We start from the raw sequence: 18,826 nt of genomic DNA on the forward strand, positions 1-18,826 counted from the left end.
GGCCAGCAGCCGCAGTGAGTGGCCGTCCAGAGCCGGCGACTGATCTGCCTCGCCCAGGAAGAGCGCAATGATGGTGCCAACTTGGACCAGTGAAGCAACGTCCTCCACAACTAGACTGAAGAACAAAACGACAGCAACTTGTCTGTCCCCCTTCCCCCAATTCCCCAGCGCTGTTCCCATCCCCCCAAGTCTCCAATAAAAAAATCTTAAAAAAAAAAAAACTTTTCTATAAACATAGCTTGGTGTATGTATATAAAGCACATGGTAACGACAAACCAAAAATCTACCAGAGATATACAAGAAATAAAGAGAAAGGAACCCAAACACAACACTGTAGAAAGTCATCAACATATAAGAGAATAAGGACCCGAGAACTACAAAAACAAGCAGAAAATAAAAATGTCAGTAACTACACACCTGTCAATAATTAGTTTAAATGTAAATGAACTAAATGTGCCAATCAAAAAACATGGGGGTGGCTGAATGGATAAAAAAACAAGACCTGTACATATGCTGCCGACAAGAGACCCCAGTTCAGATGGAAAGACACACAGACAGAGTAAAGCCATACAAAAGAGTATTTCACACAAATAGAAATGAAAAAAAACCCGGGGTCGCAATACTTAGGCAAAATAACTTTAAACAAGGGCTGTAAGAAGAGACAAAGAAGGGCATTTCATAATGATAAAGGAATCAATCCAACAATAGGATATAACCCTTGTAAACATTTATTCACCCAATGTAGGAGCACCTAAATATATAAAGCAAATTCTGATGGACAAAAAGGGAGAGATTGATAGCAACACAGTAATAGTTGGGGACTTTAAAACCCCACTGACATCAATAGATAGACCATCCAGACAGAAAATCAACAAGGGAACACTGACCTTAAATGACACATTATACCAGATGAACTTAATTGATATTTTTAGGACACTTCACCCAAAAGAAGCAGAATATACATTCTTTTTTTTGTTTTTTTTTTCCCCTAAGCTGAGCCATCCTGCCACCTGTTGGCAGCTCAGCAGCAACTCAGCTCGGGCTGGAACTCGAACCGCTATTGCTCAGAGCTCAAACTCTTCAGCGAGCTCTTAACCAACTGAGCCACTCGGCTGGCCCTAGAATATACATTCTTTTGAAGCACACATCAAACATTTTCCAGGACAGACCACATGTTAGGCCACAAAACAAATCTCAACAAATTTAATACTGAAATCATACTAAGCATCTTCTCTAAACACAATGGTATGAAACTAGAAATCAATTACAAGAAAACTGAAAAACACACAAACACATGGATGCTAAATAACATGTTACTAAACAATGAATGGGTTAACAAGATCAAGGAAAAAAATCAAAAGATACCTTGAAACAAATGATAATGAAAACACAGTGACCCAAAACCTATAGGACACAGCCAAAACAGTTGTAAGAGGAAAATTCATGGCAATACAGGCCTACCTCATGAAACAAGTAAAATCTCAAATAAACAATCTAACCTTACACCTAAAGGAACTAAAAAAAGAACAAAGCCCAAAGTAAGAAGGAAATAATAAAGATCAGAGTGGAAATAATCAAAATAGAGTCTACAAAACTATAGAAAAGATCAATGAAACCAAGAGCTGTTTCTTTGAAAAAAATAAAGTCGATCAACTTTTAGGCAGACCATCAAGAAAAAAAGAGGAACTTAATAAATAAAATCAGAAATGAATGAGAAGGGACAACCGACATAATACAAAGGATTTAATACAAAGAAAATACTACAAACAATATATACGAATAAATGGATAAATTCCTAGAAACATGTGATCTTCCAAGGCTGAATCCAAAAACAAAACCAAGAAATTTGAACAGACTGAGAATTGCTAATGATATTGAATTAGTAATCAAAAAACTCCCAACAAAAGCCATGGACCAGGGCCGGCTGATTGGTGCGTTGGTTAAGAGTTGGCTTGGGACAGCAGCTCTGAGCAGCAGGGCCCCAGTTCGGATCCCACACGAGGGCCAGTGACGCTGCGCCCTCTACAGCTAAGACAGTGAACACCAGCTCGACCTGGAGCTGGGATGCCATGAGTCGCCGGTGATGGCGTAGGCTGCAGTGGGGCTTGCCGGCAGCGGGCATGAGCTTTCGTGAGCTGCCATGTGCCGTTGTAAGCAGCCATCCAATGGCCGGCGAGCGACTGCCTTACCCGGGAAGAGCGCAGTGATAATACCAACATGGGCCATTGAAGCCACGTCCTCCACAACTAGACTGAAGAACAAAAAGGATGGCAACTTGTCTATTCCCCTTCCCGATTCCCCAATGCTGTTCCCCTCCCCAATTAAAAAAAAAAAAAAAAATTCATGGACCAGATGGCTTCACAAGTGAATTGCACCAAACATTTAATGAAGAATTAACACCTATCCTTCTCTATTCCAAAAATATAAGAGGGAAGGCNTCCAATGGCCGGCGAGCGACTGCCTTACCCGGGAAGAGCGCAGTGATAATACCAACATGGGCCATTGAAGCCACGTCCTCCACAACTAGACTGAACTCCAGCTCCAGTTCCAACTTGTCTATTCCCCTTCCCGTGTCCCCAATGCTGTTCCCCTCTCCCCATAAAAAAAAAAAAAAAGCCATGGACCAGATGGCTTCACAAGTGAATTGCACCAAACATTTAATGAAGAATTAACACCTATCCTTCTCTATTCCAAAAATATAAGAGGGAAGGCTCCTACACTCATTTTATGAGTCCAGCATTACCCTAATAACAAAACCAGGCAAAGGCACTACAAAAAAAGAAAATTATAGGCCAATATTTCTCATGAATATAGACACAAAAATCTTAAAATATTAGCAAACCAAATTCAGCAATACCTTAAAAAAAAAATCATACATCATGATCAAGTAAGAGTCATTCCTGGGATGCAAAGTTGGTTCAATATCTGCAAATGAATTAACATGATACACCACATAAACAAACTGAAGGATAAAAATCATATGATCATATCAATAGATGCCAAAATAGCATGTGACAAAATCCAACATCCATTTATAATAAAAACTCTCAGCAAAGAGGAGATAGAGACAACATACCTCAACATAATAAAGGCCATATATAACAAACCCCCAACTAAATGTCATGCACAATGGTGAAAAAATATTTTTCTTTAAGATCAGGAACAAGACAAGTGTGTCTACTCTCACCACTTTTATTCAACATAGCATTAGAAGTTCTAGCCACAAAAATGAAATAAGAAATAAAAGGCATCCAACTGAAAAGGAAGTAAAACTGTCATTATTTGAGGATGACATGATACTTTTATAGAGAGAACCTTAAAGAGTCCACCAAAAAACTATTAGAACTAATAAAAAAATTCAGAAAAGTAGCAGGATGCAAAATTAATATTCAGAAATTGGTTGCATTTTTGTATACCAATAACAAACTATCAGAAAGAGAAATTAAGAAAACAATCTCATTGACAACTGCACCAAAAAGAATAAAATACCTAGGAATAAATTTAATCAAGGAGGTAAAAGACCAGTACTTAGAAAACTATAAGACATTAAAGAAAGAAACTAAAGACACAAATAAATGGAAGCATATACCATGCTCATGGATGGAAAGAATTAACATTGTTAAAAATGCCCATACTACCCAAGGAAATCTACGGATTCAATGCAATCCCTATCAAAATACCAATGGCATTTTTCACAGAAGTAGAACAAATAACTCTAAAATTTATACGGAACTACAAAAGACCCCAAATAGCCACAGCAATCTTAAGAAAGAACAACAAAGTTGGAGGTATGCTACATGACTCAAACTGTACTACAAGGTTACAGCAATCAAAACAGCATGGTACTGGCATAAAAACATACATACATATCAGTGGAACAGAATAGCAAGCCCAGAAATATACCCAGGCATATATGGTCAATTAATCTATGGCAGAGGCAAGAATACACAATGCGGTAAACTAATGTCTCTTCAATAAATGGTGCTGGGAAACCTGGACAGATACATGCAAAAAAAGAAAGAAAGAAAGAAAGAAACTAGACCATTTTCTTACACCATATGCAAAAATAATCTTAAAATGGATTAAAGACTTTAATGTAAGACCTAAAACCATAGAACTCCTAGATGAAAATATAGGCAGCAAATTCTGTGACATCACTCTTAGCAATATTTTTTTGGAAATGTCTCCTTGGACAAGGCAAACAAAAGAAAAAAATAAATGGGACTACATCAAACTAAAAAGTTCTTGCACACTGAAGGAAACCATCAACAAAATGAAAAGACAACCTACTGAACGGGAGAAGGTATTCACCAATGATACATCCGATAAGGGGTTAACATCCAAAATATATAAGGAACTCATACAACTTAACACCAAAACCACAATCTGATTTTAAAAATGAGCAGAGGACATGAACAGATTTCTCCAAAAAGGACATACAGATGGCCAATAAACATGTGAAAAGATGCTCAATGTCACTAATCATCAGGGAAATGGAAATTAAAACCACAATAAGATATAATCACACAACTCTCAGAATGGTTACCATCAATAAATCAACAAACAATTGTTGGAGAGGATGTGGAGAAAAGGGAACGCTCGTACACTTTTGGTAGGGTTGTAAATTGGTGCAGCCACTACAGAAAACAGTATGGAGGTTCCTCAAAAAATTAAGAATAGAATTACCATATGACCCAGCAATTCTACTACTGGGTATTTACCTAAAGAAATCCAAAACACGAATTGGAAAAGATATATGCACCCCTATGTTTACTGCAGCATTATTTACAGTAGCCGAGATATGGAAGCAACCTAAGTGTCCATCAACAGACGAACGGATGAAGATGTGGTACATATATACAATGGAATATTACTTAGCCATAAAAAATGAAACCTTGTCATTTGTTACAACATGGAGGGACCTATAGGGTATTATGCTAAATGAAATAAGTCAGAAAAAGACAAATACAATATGATTTCACTTATATGTGAAATCTAAAAAACAAAAACAAACAAACAAAACAAACTCACAGACACTGAGAACAAATTGATGGTTGCCAGATGGGCAGGGTGTTGGGGGATGGATGAAAAATGTGAAGGGATTAAGAATAAACTGCCAGTTACAAAAACAGTCACAGGGATGTACAGTAGTGCATAGGGAATATACAAGGTCGGACAATTAAGTTCGCGAACTTTGTTGCATCGATGTTGCTAACCTTTTTGGTATCAGAGGGATTATTCATTATGAATTTGTACCAACTGGACACAGTTAACCAAGTTTACTATTTGAAAGTGCGGAAAAAGCTACAAGGAAAAGTTAGATGACATGAACTTTTCACCAACAATTCATGGCTCTTGCATCACAACAATGCACAGCTCACACGGCACTGTCTGTGAGGGAGTTTTTAGCCAGTAAACAAATAACTATTGGAACACCCTCCCTACTCACCTGATCTGGCCCCAATGACTTCTTTCTTTACCGGAAGGGAAAGGGTATATTGAAAAGGAAGACATTTTGATGACATTCAGGACATCAAGGGTAATACGACGGCAGCTCTGAAGACCATTCCAGAAATAGTTCCAAAATTGCTTTGAAGGGTGGACTAGGCGCTGGTGTCGGTGCATAGCTTCCCAAGGGGAGTACTTCGAAGGTGACCGTAGTGATATTCAGCAATGAGGTATGTAGTACTTTTTCTAGGATGAGTTCGCGAACTTAATTGTTGGACCTCGTAGTCAATAATATAATTATAACTATGTATGGCTTCAGGTGGGTACTAGACTTATTGGGTTGATCATTTTGTAAGTTATATAAATGTCTAATCACTATTTTGTACACCTGAAACTAATGTAATATATGTCAGGTGTAATTGAAAAATAAAAAAGAATTTAAAAAAAAAAAGGAGAACGAAAATGGAGGCAGGAAGTGTGAGCTAAAAGGAACCCAGATATCACCCTGTCCCACCCTATTATATTCCAGGCAAAGGAGAGAGAACTGTCTGCCCTTCAGGAAAGACAGACCTCCCTGGCCTCTGCCTTACCTCCTGCAAGACACAAGGACAGTTACCTGCTGGCACTCAGGATGAAGTCCCTGAAGAATCCCTGGCAGCCTGGGAAGGAGGGGGGTGGGCAAGGCCCCCCACTGCTCTGAGGGGCCACAAGCCGTTCCTGTAGGCGCCGCAACCGCCCCAGCTTATCAGCTCCAAGCATACTTAACACATCTGGAGCCTCACCCAAGACAGTGCCCCCAGCACCACCAGGACTCTGACACATCTGGGGTAGGGGGAAGAGGAGAGAAATCAAAGAACTAGTAAGTTTCTCTGGAAAGGACTGAACAAAATAGAGGAAGTAATAAACATTTATGGAATGCTAACCCTCTATCAGGTACCACAGATACATTTTTCAAGGTAGGGATTATATTCTTGTTTTACAGGTGAAGAAACTGCAAGATTAGACACTTGCCTAGATTCACTAGATCTAGGATTTGAAACCAGGCCCATCTGAGTCCTAGGACAACGCTCCTTCTACCACAGCACAAATCAAGGGCAAGGTAGTAGTGAGAGGCTGCAGGCAGGCAGGGTACAGAGGGCATGAGGCCCAGGAAGGTGGGGGTGCACCCTGATTTCTCTCTGGCTGCCCGAGTTTCAACCATCACCCAAAGAGCAGAACTGTTGAAACTCCAGCCTAGGACTTGCCTGGCTGTCTGTCCTATCCCACAGTGCCAGCCATTACCTGGCTGTCTGTAACGCCTATTCTTCACTGTAGATTAATATCCTGCTGGGGCTTTTACCTGGAGAAGTTGTTTTTGGAAAAGCCGAACAAAATGACTGTGGCTGCAGGCTGCAGAGAGTTGGCCCATCATGGCTCTGAGGAATAAGAGGCAGGAATGGAGTGTGAGGGAGGGAAGAAGGAGGTAGAAAGATTTGACAGAACAAGCCAGTCCTTTGGCCTTTCCGCCCTTTACTGGGGACTTGAGCAGACCTCTGACAGAGCTGGCCAGCGCAAAGATGTAGGGAATGGGAAGGGACACTCCTCAGCGCTGAGTTCCCTTCAAGGTTAGAGATACACTCAGCCAAACTAGAAATAATATCCCTCTAATCTTCATTCTACACTGAGCGCCATGTGAAAGGTAGACCACTGGACAGAGGATATCCTTTCTGCATCCTAGTTATCCAGCTATGCAAAGTTATCAGAACTGCCAAACTAGACGATGGAGAAAACGGTGTTTGGAAAGGGTTTAATCAATGACTTGGGCCAAAACTCAAGCAATCTGGAAGAAGAGCTTTGCTATTTCCCAAGCATTCACCACCACAGAACAAGTATAAGTCACTTCTGGGAGGAAGGAACTGGCAAGATGAAGGATAGAAGATAACAGCTTTGGGCTGGCAGGAGTGGGGGGAAGCCTTCCTCCAATCAGCCGCCCAAGCACCACTGAACTGCCCGCTGCTAGAAGCAGGAATGACAAGGCGGCCAGTGTGTCAGCACCTACCTGATCCTGCTGCCCAAGCCCTTCTCAAAGTCCCAGCCAGGCTCCTCATGACGGTCTTCCCACTCGCGAAGCACCTCATAAAATACATCCCTGACAGACACACAAGAATGCCTGATCAACTGAGGCACAGCTGACCTCACTCCCAGCTGATCTAACTCAATCCCAGGAGCGTGTTCCCTAGCTCAGAAGAATTGAGGACAGGACTAGCCCCATTCTTTCTCCAAAGTTCTCTGTAGGGTGGTCATGCTACAACTCAGCAGCAGCACACCACATGCTTCATGTACTGCTGTGGGTAGTGGCAGTTGATCTGGCTCTTTTTTCTGAGAGCCCTGTGACTAAAATCATACACCTGTGAGAAGGCTGCTACAGTCAGAGGTTCAAGTCCATGGCATGAAACAGAAAGAAGCTAAGTGGCCCTTATGATTGTTGGCAGGAAGGGAACCACCACCTGTTAGTGCCAAACTTCTATTTTCTATGAAAACAACATAGGTTGCCTATCCCCAGAGTAAATGCAGCCTCATACCCTCCCCACAAATTCCCTTTTCTCATCACCTCTGTTTTTTAAAAGTGTGAAAGGCGCGGTCACTGGAGAAGTTGGCACGGTTGTCAGTCTCTGGCTGAAAGGAGACAGCTTGAACAGAGGGTGGCATCGCCAGAGAGACCTAAAATATGGCAGTGACATTACGGACAGAAGCCTGCAGAGTACATGCTAAGAAAACTTCATCCCTGTATTCCTGCCCAGAGTTAGCCCATAGGACACCAGAGTGATGTGAGCTGGGCTGCCTGAATTATGAAGCTGGGAAGGGTCTGGGCTAGTAGATGTCTAAGGTGGGGTCACTACCTTGGCAACACTGCCCTCATAGGCAGCTCGGAGGCGGCCTTGCAGAGCTGGTGAGAAGCACAGCAGCCGCTCATTCTCAGCCAATAGCTTCAAGGTCCCTTTGTCCAGGCAGGAAAGAACTCTACAGGGTTAAGAGCACATATGACTGAGAATGGGACACACACCGCAAATAGGAAGCTGTCACCTGAATACCACACAGAGCATTGTCTGGAGCAGGGAACAGGTACGAGTATGTAAGTCAAAGCCACAGGCCAAGGATTAAAATTGATGGAACCAATGGGGGGAGGAACTGAGACCTTATTGAGCAGGGAGCAAGAGAGCAGGACAGGAACATTAGATATTACCCCAAAGGTCAGCCACCAAAACCACAGGGGGCAGTTTGAGTCTTTCAGGAACTAAATTCATAGCCTTGACACACAATTAAAGGTTACATGTAGGAAAAGGTCCACAGTCACCGCATTTGTGTTAAGCACAAGCATGCACCCCAAGTGACAAAGGGACAATGAGAATAAGGCTCAAATGCCTCTGCTGGGGAAACTCACTGAAACTGATGCTCCAAAACCTGTACTGCAAAGAAGACACAATCATGGACACTCTGGAAGAGTGGGCTTTCCAGGGAATCTAGAAGGATAGTACCAAGCTGTCAATTAAGAATTATTCCATCTCCAGACCCCACTTCTCAAAAAGAGGCTTGCTCACTGACCTACGGTTCCTGGACTCAGTTCAAGGTCACTGTCCTTGGCAGCCACCATCCTCCGGGCAGTAAGGAGCTGAAGGACGAAGAAAAGCTCCAAGAAGAGGTTTGGCACCAGATTTTCTGAATACAAAGAGAAACCCCAGCATATTGGGTGCCATTCAGAATCAAGGCTCAGTCTATTGCACATGCCTCATCAATTCTCTTACCTTATAGTTCTACAGGTATCTCCCCACCAGCGCCCTTTGCTCACTCACCTGCAATGCATGAAGAGTAGACAAGGGCTACCAGCTGCAGGCGCTGGCGGAAAGACACTTTGGCAGGGTCAGCGGGTTCAGCTGTGAGGTTTCCTGTCCGACTGGGGAGGGGAGACCCCAATTCTGAAGTGGGACAGGTGGGAGCAGGTGACTGTTGCAGGTGCTTAGAGCTATAGAGATAGAAGAGAGATGTCATGAGCAGTCAGCTTGGCTTCCCCTCCACAGCCATACTCAGGTTCCTCCAGAGAGGCCATCCACAACCCAGGAAAGAGACCCAGGGTTGGGCGGGTGCGGGTGCGTATCTGTCTTAGGGAAAAGCCCTGCTGATCCCCACAGGAAGGAAGCTAACATCCCAGGAAGCAGCAAGGCCATACCGCTCCTTCCTGAGCATCTCCCGCTCCTCTTGCAGACTTCTGCACCCTGGGGGAAGGCCATGGCCCCAAGGGCTAGAGTCCAGAACTAAAGGTTGGGAACTGGGGACACAGTTGATTGGGGGTGAGGTGAAGCAAGTCTTGGGCTTGGAGAGTGATCGCTCTTCGCTCACCGGAGTTGGGTTGATCCTGCGTGAAGGCTTCGTCCTGCTGAGAGTAGCCACAGATTTTTCTCAAATTCCCATCTTTAAGCATCCACAACAGCTGGGGCCCTTGCAACACGCCCCCTCATCATTGTAATGATCTCATCCCCAACCTTCTATAATAGCTATTCCCACGCTCCACTACGGGGCACCCAGCCCTAATTTATTGGCTCCCCTAGTACAGCCTTTGAGCCACCCATCTCCTGGATGAGGGCTGATTCTCACCCTGCAGGGCCGGGGGGAACGGAGCCTACGGGAGGGAACTCCTCCAGGTTGCTGAGGTTTGGCGGATCAGAGCGCGTGAGGCTGGGGCTGCCGGGGCTGCCAGAGGCCCTAGGCCTCCGGCCCCCTGCCCAGCACAGACTCTCCCCGTTGACTCCCTCCTCCAGGCTCCCGGGGCCGCGGCCACCTCGCTCGCGGGCCGGCCCCGGGCCCCGCCTCCTGCCCCCGCGGCGGACCAAAGGGGCCTCGGTTGTGGCGGCGGCGCTCGAAGACTCGGTCGGAGGGAAGAGCTGGCTGCGCGCCCCGCGGCCGCCCCGCGGCTGGCCCCCGGGCCTCCCTGGCAGGGCTGCCGAAGAGCCCGGGGCCTTGGCGGGGGTTGGGGGGCCCTGCGGGAGGACACGGCTGCTCTGCTCCCTCAGGAAGTTCAGCAGGAACGGCACGAATTCCTTCCGTAGTGGCCGGAGTGAGCTCAGCGCGGCCGCCTCCCCGGAGTCATCCTGAGGGAAAAGCAGCGAGGGGCGAGAGGGTGAGCTGCTAAGCCCGGGGCCGCGACCAGCCGGCTCCTAGTTGGAGCGCTCCCGGCCCGGGCTGACAGCCAGTCACCCTAGAGGAAGGGGATCCAAGGTATCTCCCGTGCAAAGTAGATTCGGGCCGGGCCTGGGGGCGTGTCGGCCCTGTTACCTCTGAATTCTGGGTGCAGCACGCGATCCACCGCACCGCGGCTGCGACCGACACCTCCTCTCGCAGTAGCGACTCCAAAACGGCCGCCATCCCGGTCGGGGCGCTCCGAGGCGATTGCGCAGGCGCCGGCGCGCCGCGGGCGGCCTGGGAGGGGCGGGGCCGGAGCCGAAGGGCGACAGTTGGGCACTGGGATGGGAGGGCGGAGCCGAGGGCGGAGGGGCGTGGCCGGCGACGGCCTGCGGCAGCGGAACTTCCCCAGGCTGAGGCTTGGCTCAGGCCTTCAGTCAAGGCCGCGGCTGTGTTCGCAGTCCCAGACGACAAGCTTAATGATCTGCGAAATGCAGCCGCACCGCTATCGCCCCTGCACCGAGGGGCGACCTGCCGAGGCTTGGGGACGCGGCGGGGGAGACCGAGGGGCCGGGACAAAAGCCAGACGGTAAAGGTGAACAATTCTCCGGAGACACCTGCCTATGTCTTCTACGATAAGCACATTTTCTTTCAAGAGTTGAAGTTTTGTAGGTTCAACCGTCATCACCCCAAAAAGGTTAATAAAGTTAGCCTAACCTCATTTGAACTTGTCTTTCTCAAAGGCTGTTTTCAATCCCCTGGCCCATGCCGTGACCACTGGTTTTCCAGCACTGTCAACTGATTGACCATTTAAAACTGAGCCAGGATGGCTTTATACAATCCTCAGCCCACAACCGTTAGTGTCTCAGGCCACCCTGCACACAGAATCACTTGTCTGTATCTTTACCTCCCTTAACGTTGTAATGATGAGTTTATACCAATTAATATTTCATCTACTTTGCAATTGAAATGTTAATAGGCACATTCATGATTAGCTTCTGGGAACTTGAGTTATTCTCTTATTTTGAAAAACATGAGAGCCAGCTCTGTGGAAGTTGCTGCTCACTGAGAAATCAAGAAAAGGAAACCAGGCGGAGAAAAACAGATGGCACTACCACTCCAGGCCAAACCAAACCAGAAGGGGTGAAGCAGTGATCACGAGAATGCCTCCTGAGAGTTCCTCTGGTTCAAAGGAAGATTACAAATGGAAAGGAGGTAGTGGTGGGGGGCAGGAATCAATTTAGTGCTTGGGGTGTTTCCTGTGCAGAAGGAAAAAGTACCTACAGCCAGGGCTAGAATGATGGACTGAAACTGTTTTTTTAACACTTTCAATTTTATTACACAGGGAATCATATCCTCATATCCCTGAACCCTGCCTGGTTTTTATCTGCAGGGATACTGATAGTTCGTATTCAATTCAGCACTTCTTATTCTAGGTCACTTGTGGATGTGGTACTGCATTTATAGTTAACACTTCTGCTCACCGTTGATCTTGGAACCTCTGGTGCATTCAATAATTTTATTAGAAAAATAATATTTACCAGTTTTGAAATTCAAGCCATCACACAAATAGAACTAGAGTTTGCATGCGGAATGAATATTTTATTACTAGATTATAAAAATAAAATACAAAATAATTTTAAAACAGAACTTAAAACACTGTACAAAGCTTTAATATGATACAAATGGGAAAATTAAATAAATAATTACACTTTTATGTACAGATGGCCTATACAAAAGCACTCCATGTTTCTGCCAATACTCTAAGTCCTTGGTTGCCTGAGCAAAAATGCATAAAGAAAGCTGCTTGGAGGAGAAAGGGACACAATACCTTTGGAGGCATTCCAAAGAGCAGTTCCTCATCACGGATTTCATGAGGAGGAAAAGAAAGGGAGAAAACTAGAATGATTCAAGTCTTCTATGCTAACTTATTGGTCTTGCTCAACAAGAGTTCTTCCGGTTTGTGGGTCAACCTGATTTAACAGCTGCCAATAGTTCCTTTCAAGATTGTTTTCCCCCCTCTCTCTTTTTTCCTAAAAGCTGTGAACTTGTAAGTATATAGCCTAATGAAATCGGTACTGTTGTAGGAAAGGAGCCAGGAAGGAGACCAGGGACTGTGTATGAGAGAGAAGTGCGGGTTCAAACCTGGGTATCTGATCGATTCTTTGATTCACCATATCCAAGTTCAAAGCTCCAAGTGGCACGTTGTTATGTTTCCTTATCTTCCTATCTGTATTTCTAAATGCTTTTTACCTTACTGAACTGATTTACCTATCTGGCGAATAGTTTAAAAATGAAATAGTCTTGAAAAAGTCCCAAGTTGCCCCTCCCTGGGTTGCTCCCTAAAATAAATCAGTCAAGCTTAGCCTTGTAGGTGAATGAAGAACACCCAGACAGACTCCAGGTATGCTTAAGTGCTGTGCATGAAATTTTACAGATTTAAATTGATATTATAGGGGGAAAAGCGCATATGGCATGGGTAGTTTATACAAAAACTTAAGTTTACTAAATGTTTTTAACTTGGGTGAATGAACACTTCTGTACACAATATGAAACCACTGAAAAGAAAGACAATTCCTATCCATTATTAGTGTGTAAAATTATGTCAAAAGCAAATTCTATAGTCACATGGTCTCAAGGATCTGTCTCAGTGAATCTAAGTTAAGGAACCCAGAACTAGGGTATCTGAGAGACATGTCAGCATGTTTAGAACCACCTTATTCCCTTCTCTAAGTTACGGTCTAAGTATGCACCTATGGTTTCTGAACTTGGGTAAATAAACCGAAATGTGAGCACTACCATAGTGGGTTCCATGCCTTAAGCCTGTGATATTTTTTGTATTAAAACATAAGTATTCTCCAAATAAACTGTCTACCGAACCAAACAAACTCAAGAAAGTTAAATAATGCAGATGTCAACCATTCTATTGCTTCAGTGATACAGGTGCTAAAATTTCTCTCCCTTTAGGCAAAGACCCAACATCTGTGGTAAACACACAAAAGCAGAAATGGGCAGATGTTAAGACAGTGAATGCAAACAACTTAATTCCAAAATACATGAGCATGACAGGAACAATGGTTCTCTATCATATGTCAGGTTTTGATAGATATAAAGGAATGAAAAAAGTTTTAAAACGTGAAAATTTTGATCTCCAAGACTAACTATGGACTTTTATCTACAAATAAATATAATTTCAAATAGCCAGAGTAAGATACTTCCCCTCCCCCAAGCCATTAAATTCCAAATTCTGGATCCTGTTTCTCCTATCACCAATTCCTTTTGTTAGATTAAAGAATGTAGTTCCTAGAACAAAGGCTCCTCTGCTCTTGGGGAAAAAGCATCTGTTTTTAATTCAAAGCTACTGGGTATAGAAAAACTAATTGTTTTAACTATCTGTGTCTGGGTTAATAAAACATGCACCAATACACTTTTTCCTTATAAATTGAATATAACCATAGAAACATTCGCATAAAAATCTGTGACCTGGAAAGAATCCTGATGATTACTAAAGAACCTCAAGTTCCCATAGTGGCTAGGAGCTAAACAAATACTGCACAGCCAGTGCACTGCATTAATAAACAGCTGAGATTTGTTTAGTATTTTAAAGCAAATTATATAAAGTGGATAATAAAATGGTCTCAATTACCATTTTGCTATTTATTTAGGACTTGATTAACTTGGCAGCTTTTACAAAAAACAGTCACTTCACAACATGCAACTTAAAAAACAGTAAACGTAGCTATGCCATTGTCAGCAAGGCCAGCTTGCACACCAAGTTGAGAATGACAGTGCCTGCCTAAGACCATTCAAAGGTGTTTATAATCCGTGCTTTAAAGTTAAATTTGATATGACCCAATTTTCCTTCTTTGTTCATTATATGTTAAAGTTAAATGCCTTTAAGCTATGCAAAAGATTACTTAATATTTTAACCAACCTGTAAACCCTGGAGATTTGGCAGCATAATTTAGAAAAAATGCTAGCTAACGGGACTAAACTGTTGCTAATTCCATGTTCTGTTCCACTCAAGTAATTTCAGAGATTAGACAGAGAGGGTACAGGCAAGTGTGACTAGGTAACCAGCAATTTTGTTATGATAGGAGAAACCATGAGGCACTTGATTTTCAAAAGATAATTTTAATTTCTGCCCCATACTTCTAGTATAGTTTGGCTTGACTTTAATTAATGATCATGTCCCTCATCTTAGGTAGAATAACCAAACTGCTTTAAAATTACTTGGATGATCTATGTTTGTCACTGAAATCTGATACATGCTATCATTTAAAAAAAAATAAAGAACTAAAAATAACATCAACAACACAACTTATTCTCTGTGTCATACTTTAAAATAAAACAAAAACAAAAATCCTTGTACCAAAAGTGCTTTGTTCAGGGCGGCCAACTTCTCTTCTTAGACCGAGATATGTAACATCTAAGCACAAACTGCTTTTACAAACCATAAAGTAAATATATAAGATAGTACTTTTAAGTGGACCTATTGATATATAAGATATAGTCTGTGTTCTTTTGAAAGTATCAAGCAGAAACATCTTTGGTTAACTCTTTCCTCTACATGCAAAATAAAATATTCTTACACAATGAGGCTGTTTCTGGATGTTTGTCAGTGCCATTTAGAAAAGGGGGCAGCAGTGGAAAAGTTGGGAGAAAAACAGAAGGAACCAAGAAGGAGAGAAAACATTAAGTTGCCACGTTGCCGTCACTGTCAGTTTTGACTGCTCGCAGAGAAATGACAATAAGAAAACAACACACACACCATAACTGTAGCCTCGTGAGCTTTTCCAAGGGTTACCATGAACACATTTCTGGCTAATGGGGTTAGGATTTAAAGCTGGCTACTTTTAGCACAATTTAGTTAATACAACAGAAAAAAAGATAATTTCTTAATTGTAGATTACTCCCCCACACCCCCCCCCAAAATAGTGAGGCGAGAAGAGGAATAGTAGAATGGTCATTTTACAGAGATTTTTAAAGAACAATTTACGTGAGACCCATGAGTATCATCCCAGTTTATCCACTCTAACCATAAGGGCAGAATTATGTGATTAACATGGCAAATCTTTGAACCACTATTACAAGCATGTCCTACTAATTTTTTCCCCTATTAAGATCTTTTAAAAATGAAAATTCAATAACCTATCTTGGCTTGTTGAAGACTGCCAACCCTTGCATGAACACAAGGAAGGCAAAAAATCTGAAGTGTCACATGCCAAGAACATATTTTCAGAAAATGAAGCTAGGCAAGGCCCAAGTGTACGCGAGGCACACAATAAAAAGGAATTTCACCATCTGTGATCTTGAAATTACAAATGGAGAATGAGAAAGAATGAGTTTATATAAGCATATGTTTCTCTATATATTTATAAATATTTATATAATTTACCATTGAAGACATGCAAGTTGTGTTACAGCAACTATTGTACAATATATTACAGAAGCATCGGTCTTCCAGTATTACAGTTGCTTTAGGTAAACAGCAGATATGTCCTATCTATTGCATTCCTCTGTAGTACTTGAAACTGGAGAGAAATCAAGATTCCATACTATGCTACACTTCTTATGGGAGACCAAATATGCCTCAATAGTGTTTTGAGTTGGTTTTTTTTTTCTTTTAAAAAAAGCTCAACACAGATAAAGAGAACAAGATAAGTTCAGTGCAGCTTCAGGGCAGCTTTAATGCAGCATTAGAATATGTTCACCTGGTGAGGAAATATATTTTTCTTTTTTTTGTTTTCCAATTCAACCGTGTTAGGTTTGGCAGCAAACACAAGGTCAAAGAGAAAGCACAGATGTTTGCTAGAAGGCAAATTTCAACAGCAAGCTGACCAATTTTCCTGACCTTAATGAGGTCTTTACAACACAAAAAACACCTACAGAGTATAAAAGAGCCCATTTAAAAAGTCTACTGTGATTTAATTTTGCCTGATTCCTGTCAGCAGAAGAGTGAGATCAGAACAAACATGATCTTCCTTACAGCTTTATAAATTGAAGACTACATGGAAATCAGGTCAAGAAGCCCAAATGTTCAAACTAAAGCACAGGAGAAGCAGGTAATAAAACATTAAAAGATAAATATTGAATCTAAATTTATTTCCCCAGATACTCATTCCTTATTGGCTAAATGTATAAAACACAAAGTTTGAGGATTATAAGCCTCAACAACATACCTAATTTCTATTTTTCTTTCTAAATCTCTAAAGCATACAGTCACAGTCCATGGCATTGTACTTTGTTGGTATCATCTTAAGAGTTTGATATCAGAAATAGTTGGTACCTAGGAGACTTAAGAAGCAAGGTCTACACTGGTCAGTTTTCCTTCCATAAGGAGGAAACTAACAGGGGGAAGAGGGTTCTTGTATCTTGAAGGGCCCCACTCTGTCCCTCTCTTCCTAATGCACTACAGCCTGCAAACTCGCACTATTTAGACTTTTCCTTCCTAAGTTTTCTTACCTAAGTTTCATCAGTTATTTCTCACAATAAAAATATGCTGAGGATATGGTGCTCCAAAGAAAAATGCTAGGGTACTAAAAAACGTAACTGGATTTGAAATTCTCAGCATGTCCCGAAAAAAGCACATTAGAATGTATTGTTCAAATAAAAGAGAGATTGGATCAGGTGAGAAGCACTAACTTTAAAAAATGTGAAATCCAGGGAGGGTACTAGGAATGAGGCAAAGTAAAGGAATGAACTCTCAATACGCTAGATGAACATCTCAATCAGCATTGGCTCCTTGGCAACAGACTTCTTACATACTTTAATATCAGACAATTCTGACTCTCCATGGTTGGGAAGTTTTGAACAAAAATATTAAAATAAGAAGTTTCACTTTTGCGATATATAATCTTTGAGTAGAGCCTTAAAAACAAGTAGGCCAAATGCCGTGAAATTCCATTCCACCTCCTACCTTCAACACTTTCGTTTCAAAGGCAGCTAAAAAAATGAGAGTTCATTTAATCAGTTTCTCCCCCTGGGCTGTGCTAGACTGCCCCTTTCTATGCAAAGGCATTGATTCTTGATCTGCTTGCTGCCTGCCTTAGGTAATTCCTTATCATATATTTATGTCTCCTTAGAAATAATTTATCATGTTACTTTCTTTTGCAAGAGAAAATCAACACTGATTTTTTAAATAGACAGTACAGGGACACACATGCATCAGGTTTAGGAGGAAGATCTCACACGGCTCTCAGAGATGCAGCCTGGCTCCTATCTGCTGAGTTTACTGGCTGACTTACTCTTCCCTGGGGGGGCTTTCGTGCTGGCAGAGTGGTGGTGGAGGCTCCCAGATCCTTTCAGGCCATTCTTGCTGGGTTTGCAATGCTCCTGTTGGCAGGACCTCCTGGAGGATGACGATCCCGAGTGGCTGGGTGGTGACTTGCTTCTCCCCAGATGTGGGGATGAACTCCTCTGGTCATGGTGGGGCCGTCCAGCCCGAGACGGTGAGGAACTAGACGTGCGAGGCAAGGAAGAACTTCGAGGAGAGGCACTGGGACTCCTGCGAGGGACCACTGGGCTCTTGGGTGGTGTTTTGGGATTGTGAGGGGATCCTGGGCTCTTGCACTGAGTAGGGCTCCGGGGTTTCTGAGATCCATTTTGAAGAATTTGGGCCAGGCGGGAGAAAAGGTCTGAATCGGAATTGCTACTCCCTAGTACTTTATATCTGCGGAGCCTTGAAAGGATAGAGAAGAATTATTTTCATTTTAATTCATTTCAAGTGTGCCCAGAAAGTCACAACGTCCCAAATAATAATGTGTATGATGTGAGTCAAAATCAGGAAACACAGGATACAGAGTTCTTCTTTCCCATACCTGTTGTATGACGCTGGAGAAATTATTTAACCTCTCCTAGCTTTTAATGGGAATACTATCAATTTCACAGTGTTACTGTGCAGCCAAGTACAATAACCCAAGTAAAGTACTTAGTTAGGTATCTGCCTTTCAGAAGCACTTAACTGTTGTTCATCCCCTTCTTCCAATGGCATGTTTGCTCATCTAATTTTAGGATTAAATAAAACGTCTCTAGCATGTAAGCATGAGAGTGAGAGGAAGAGGGAGAAAACCATGTTGTTTAAGGCTTCTAGGGCAGCAAATTATATATATATATATATATATATATATATATATATACACCGTATTTGCCAGCGTATAAGACGACTGGGCGTATAAGACGACCCCCTAACATTTCCACTCAAAATACAGAGTTTGTTATATGG

General features: G+C 42.6%; 2 protein-coding genes across 7 annotated transcripts in view; both read right to left on the minus strand.

The window, feature by feature from the left end:
• Positions 1-10,857, minus strand: part of CDAN1 (codanin 1) — a 23,296-nt gene extending 12,439 nt beyond the window's left edge. For 3 of the 4 annotated variants that reach the window (XM_019644950.1, XM_019644952.1, XM_019644953.1), the window contains exons 1-11: positions 10,756-10,857; positions 10,078-10,571; positions 9,653-9,859; positions 9,279-9,448; positions 9,031-9,144; positions 8,870-8,948; positions 8,328-8,448; positions 8,039-8,148; positions 7,487-7,576; positions 6,788-6,863; positions 6,065-6,270 (exon numbers count right to left, since the gene is read on the minus strand). In XM_019644950.1, coding sequence (XP_019500495.1) covers positions 6,065-6,270; positions 6,788-6,863; positions 7,487-7,576; positions 8,039-8,148; positions 8,328-8,448; positions 8,870-8,948; positions 9,031-9,144; positions 9,279-9,448; positions 9,653-9,859; positions 10,078-10,571; positions 10,756-10,845 — 1,757 coding nt within the window. In that variant the 5' untranslated portion in view covers positions 10,846-10,857. The remainder of the gene's footprint in view (positions 1-6,064; positions 6,271-6,787; positions 6,864-7,486; positions 7,577-8,038; positions 8,149-8,327; positions 8,449-8,869; positions 8,949-9,030; positions 9,145-9,278; positions 9,449-9,652; positions 9,860-10,077; positions 10,572-10,755) is intronic. The other variant, XM_019644951.1, reaches the window with a different exon arrangement.
• Positions 10,858-12,183: 1,326 nt separating this feature from the next.
• Positions 12,184-18,826, minus strand: part of TTBK2 (tau tubulin kinase 2) — a 136,459-nt gene continuing 129,816 nt past the window's right edge. For all 3 annotated transcript variants that reach the window (XM_019645008.1, XM_019645007.1, XM_019645009.1), the window contains one exon: positions 12,184-18,283. In XM_019645008.1, coding sequence (XP_019500553.1) covers positions 17,821-18,283 — 463 coding nt within the window. In that variant the 3' untranslated portion in view covers positions 12,184-17,820. The remainder of the gene's footprint in view (positions 18,284-18,826) is intronic.

Source organism: Hipposideros armiger, unplaced genomic scaffold (genome assembly GCF_001890085.2).
Source record: "Hipposideros armiger isolate ML-2016 unplaced genomic scaffold, ASM189008v1 scaffold_92, whole genome shotgun sequence".
Classification (NCBI taxonomy): Eukaryota; Metazoa; Chordata; class Mammalia; order Chiroptera; family Hipposideridae; genus Hipposideros; species Hipposideros armiger.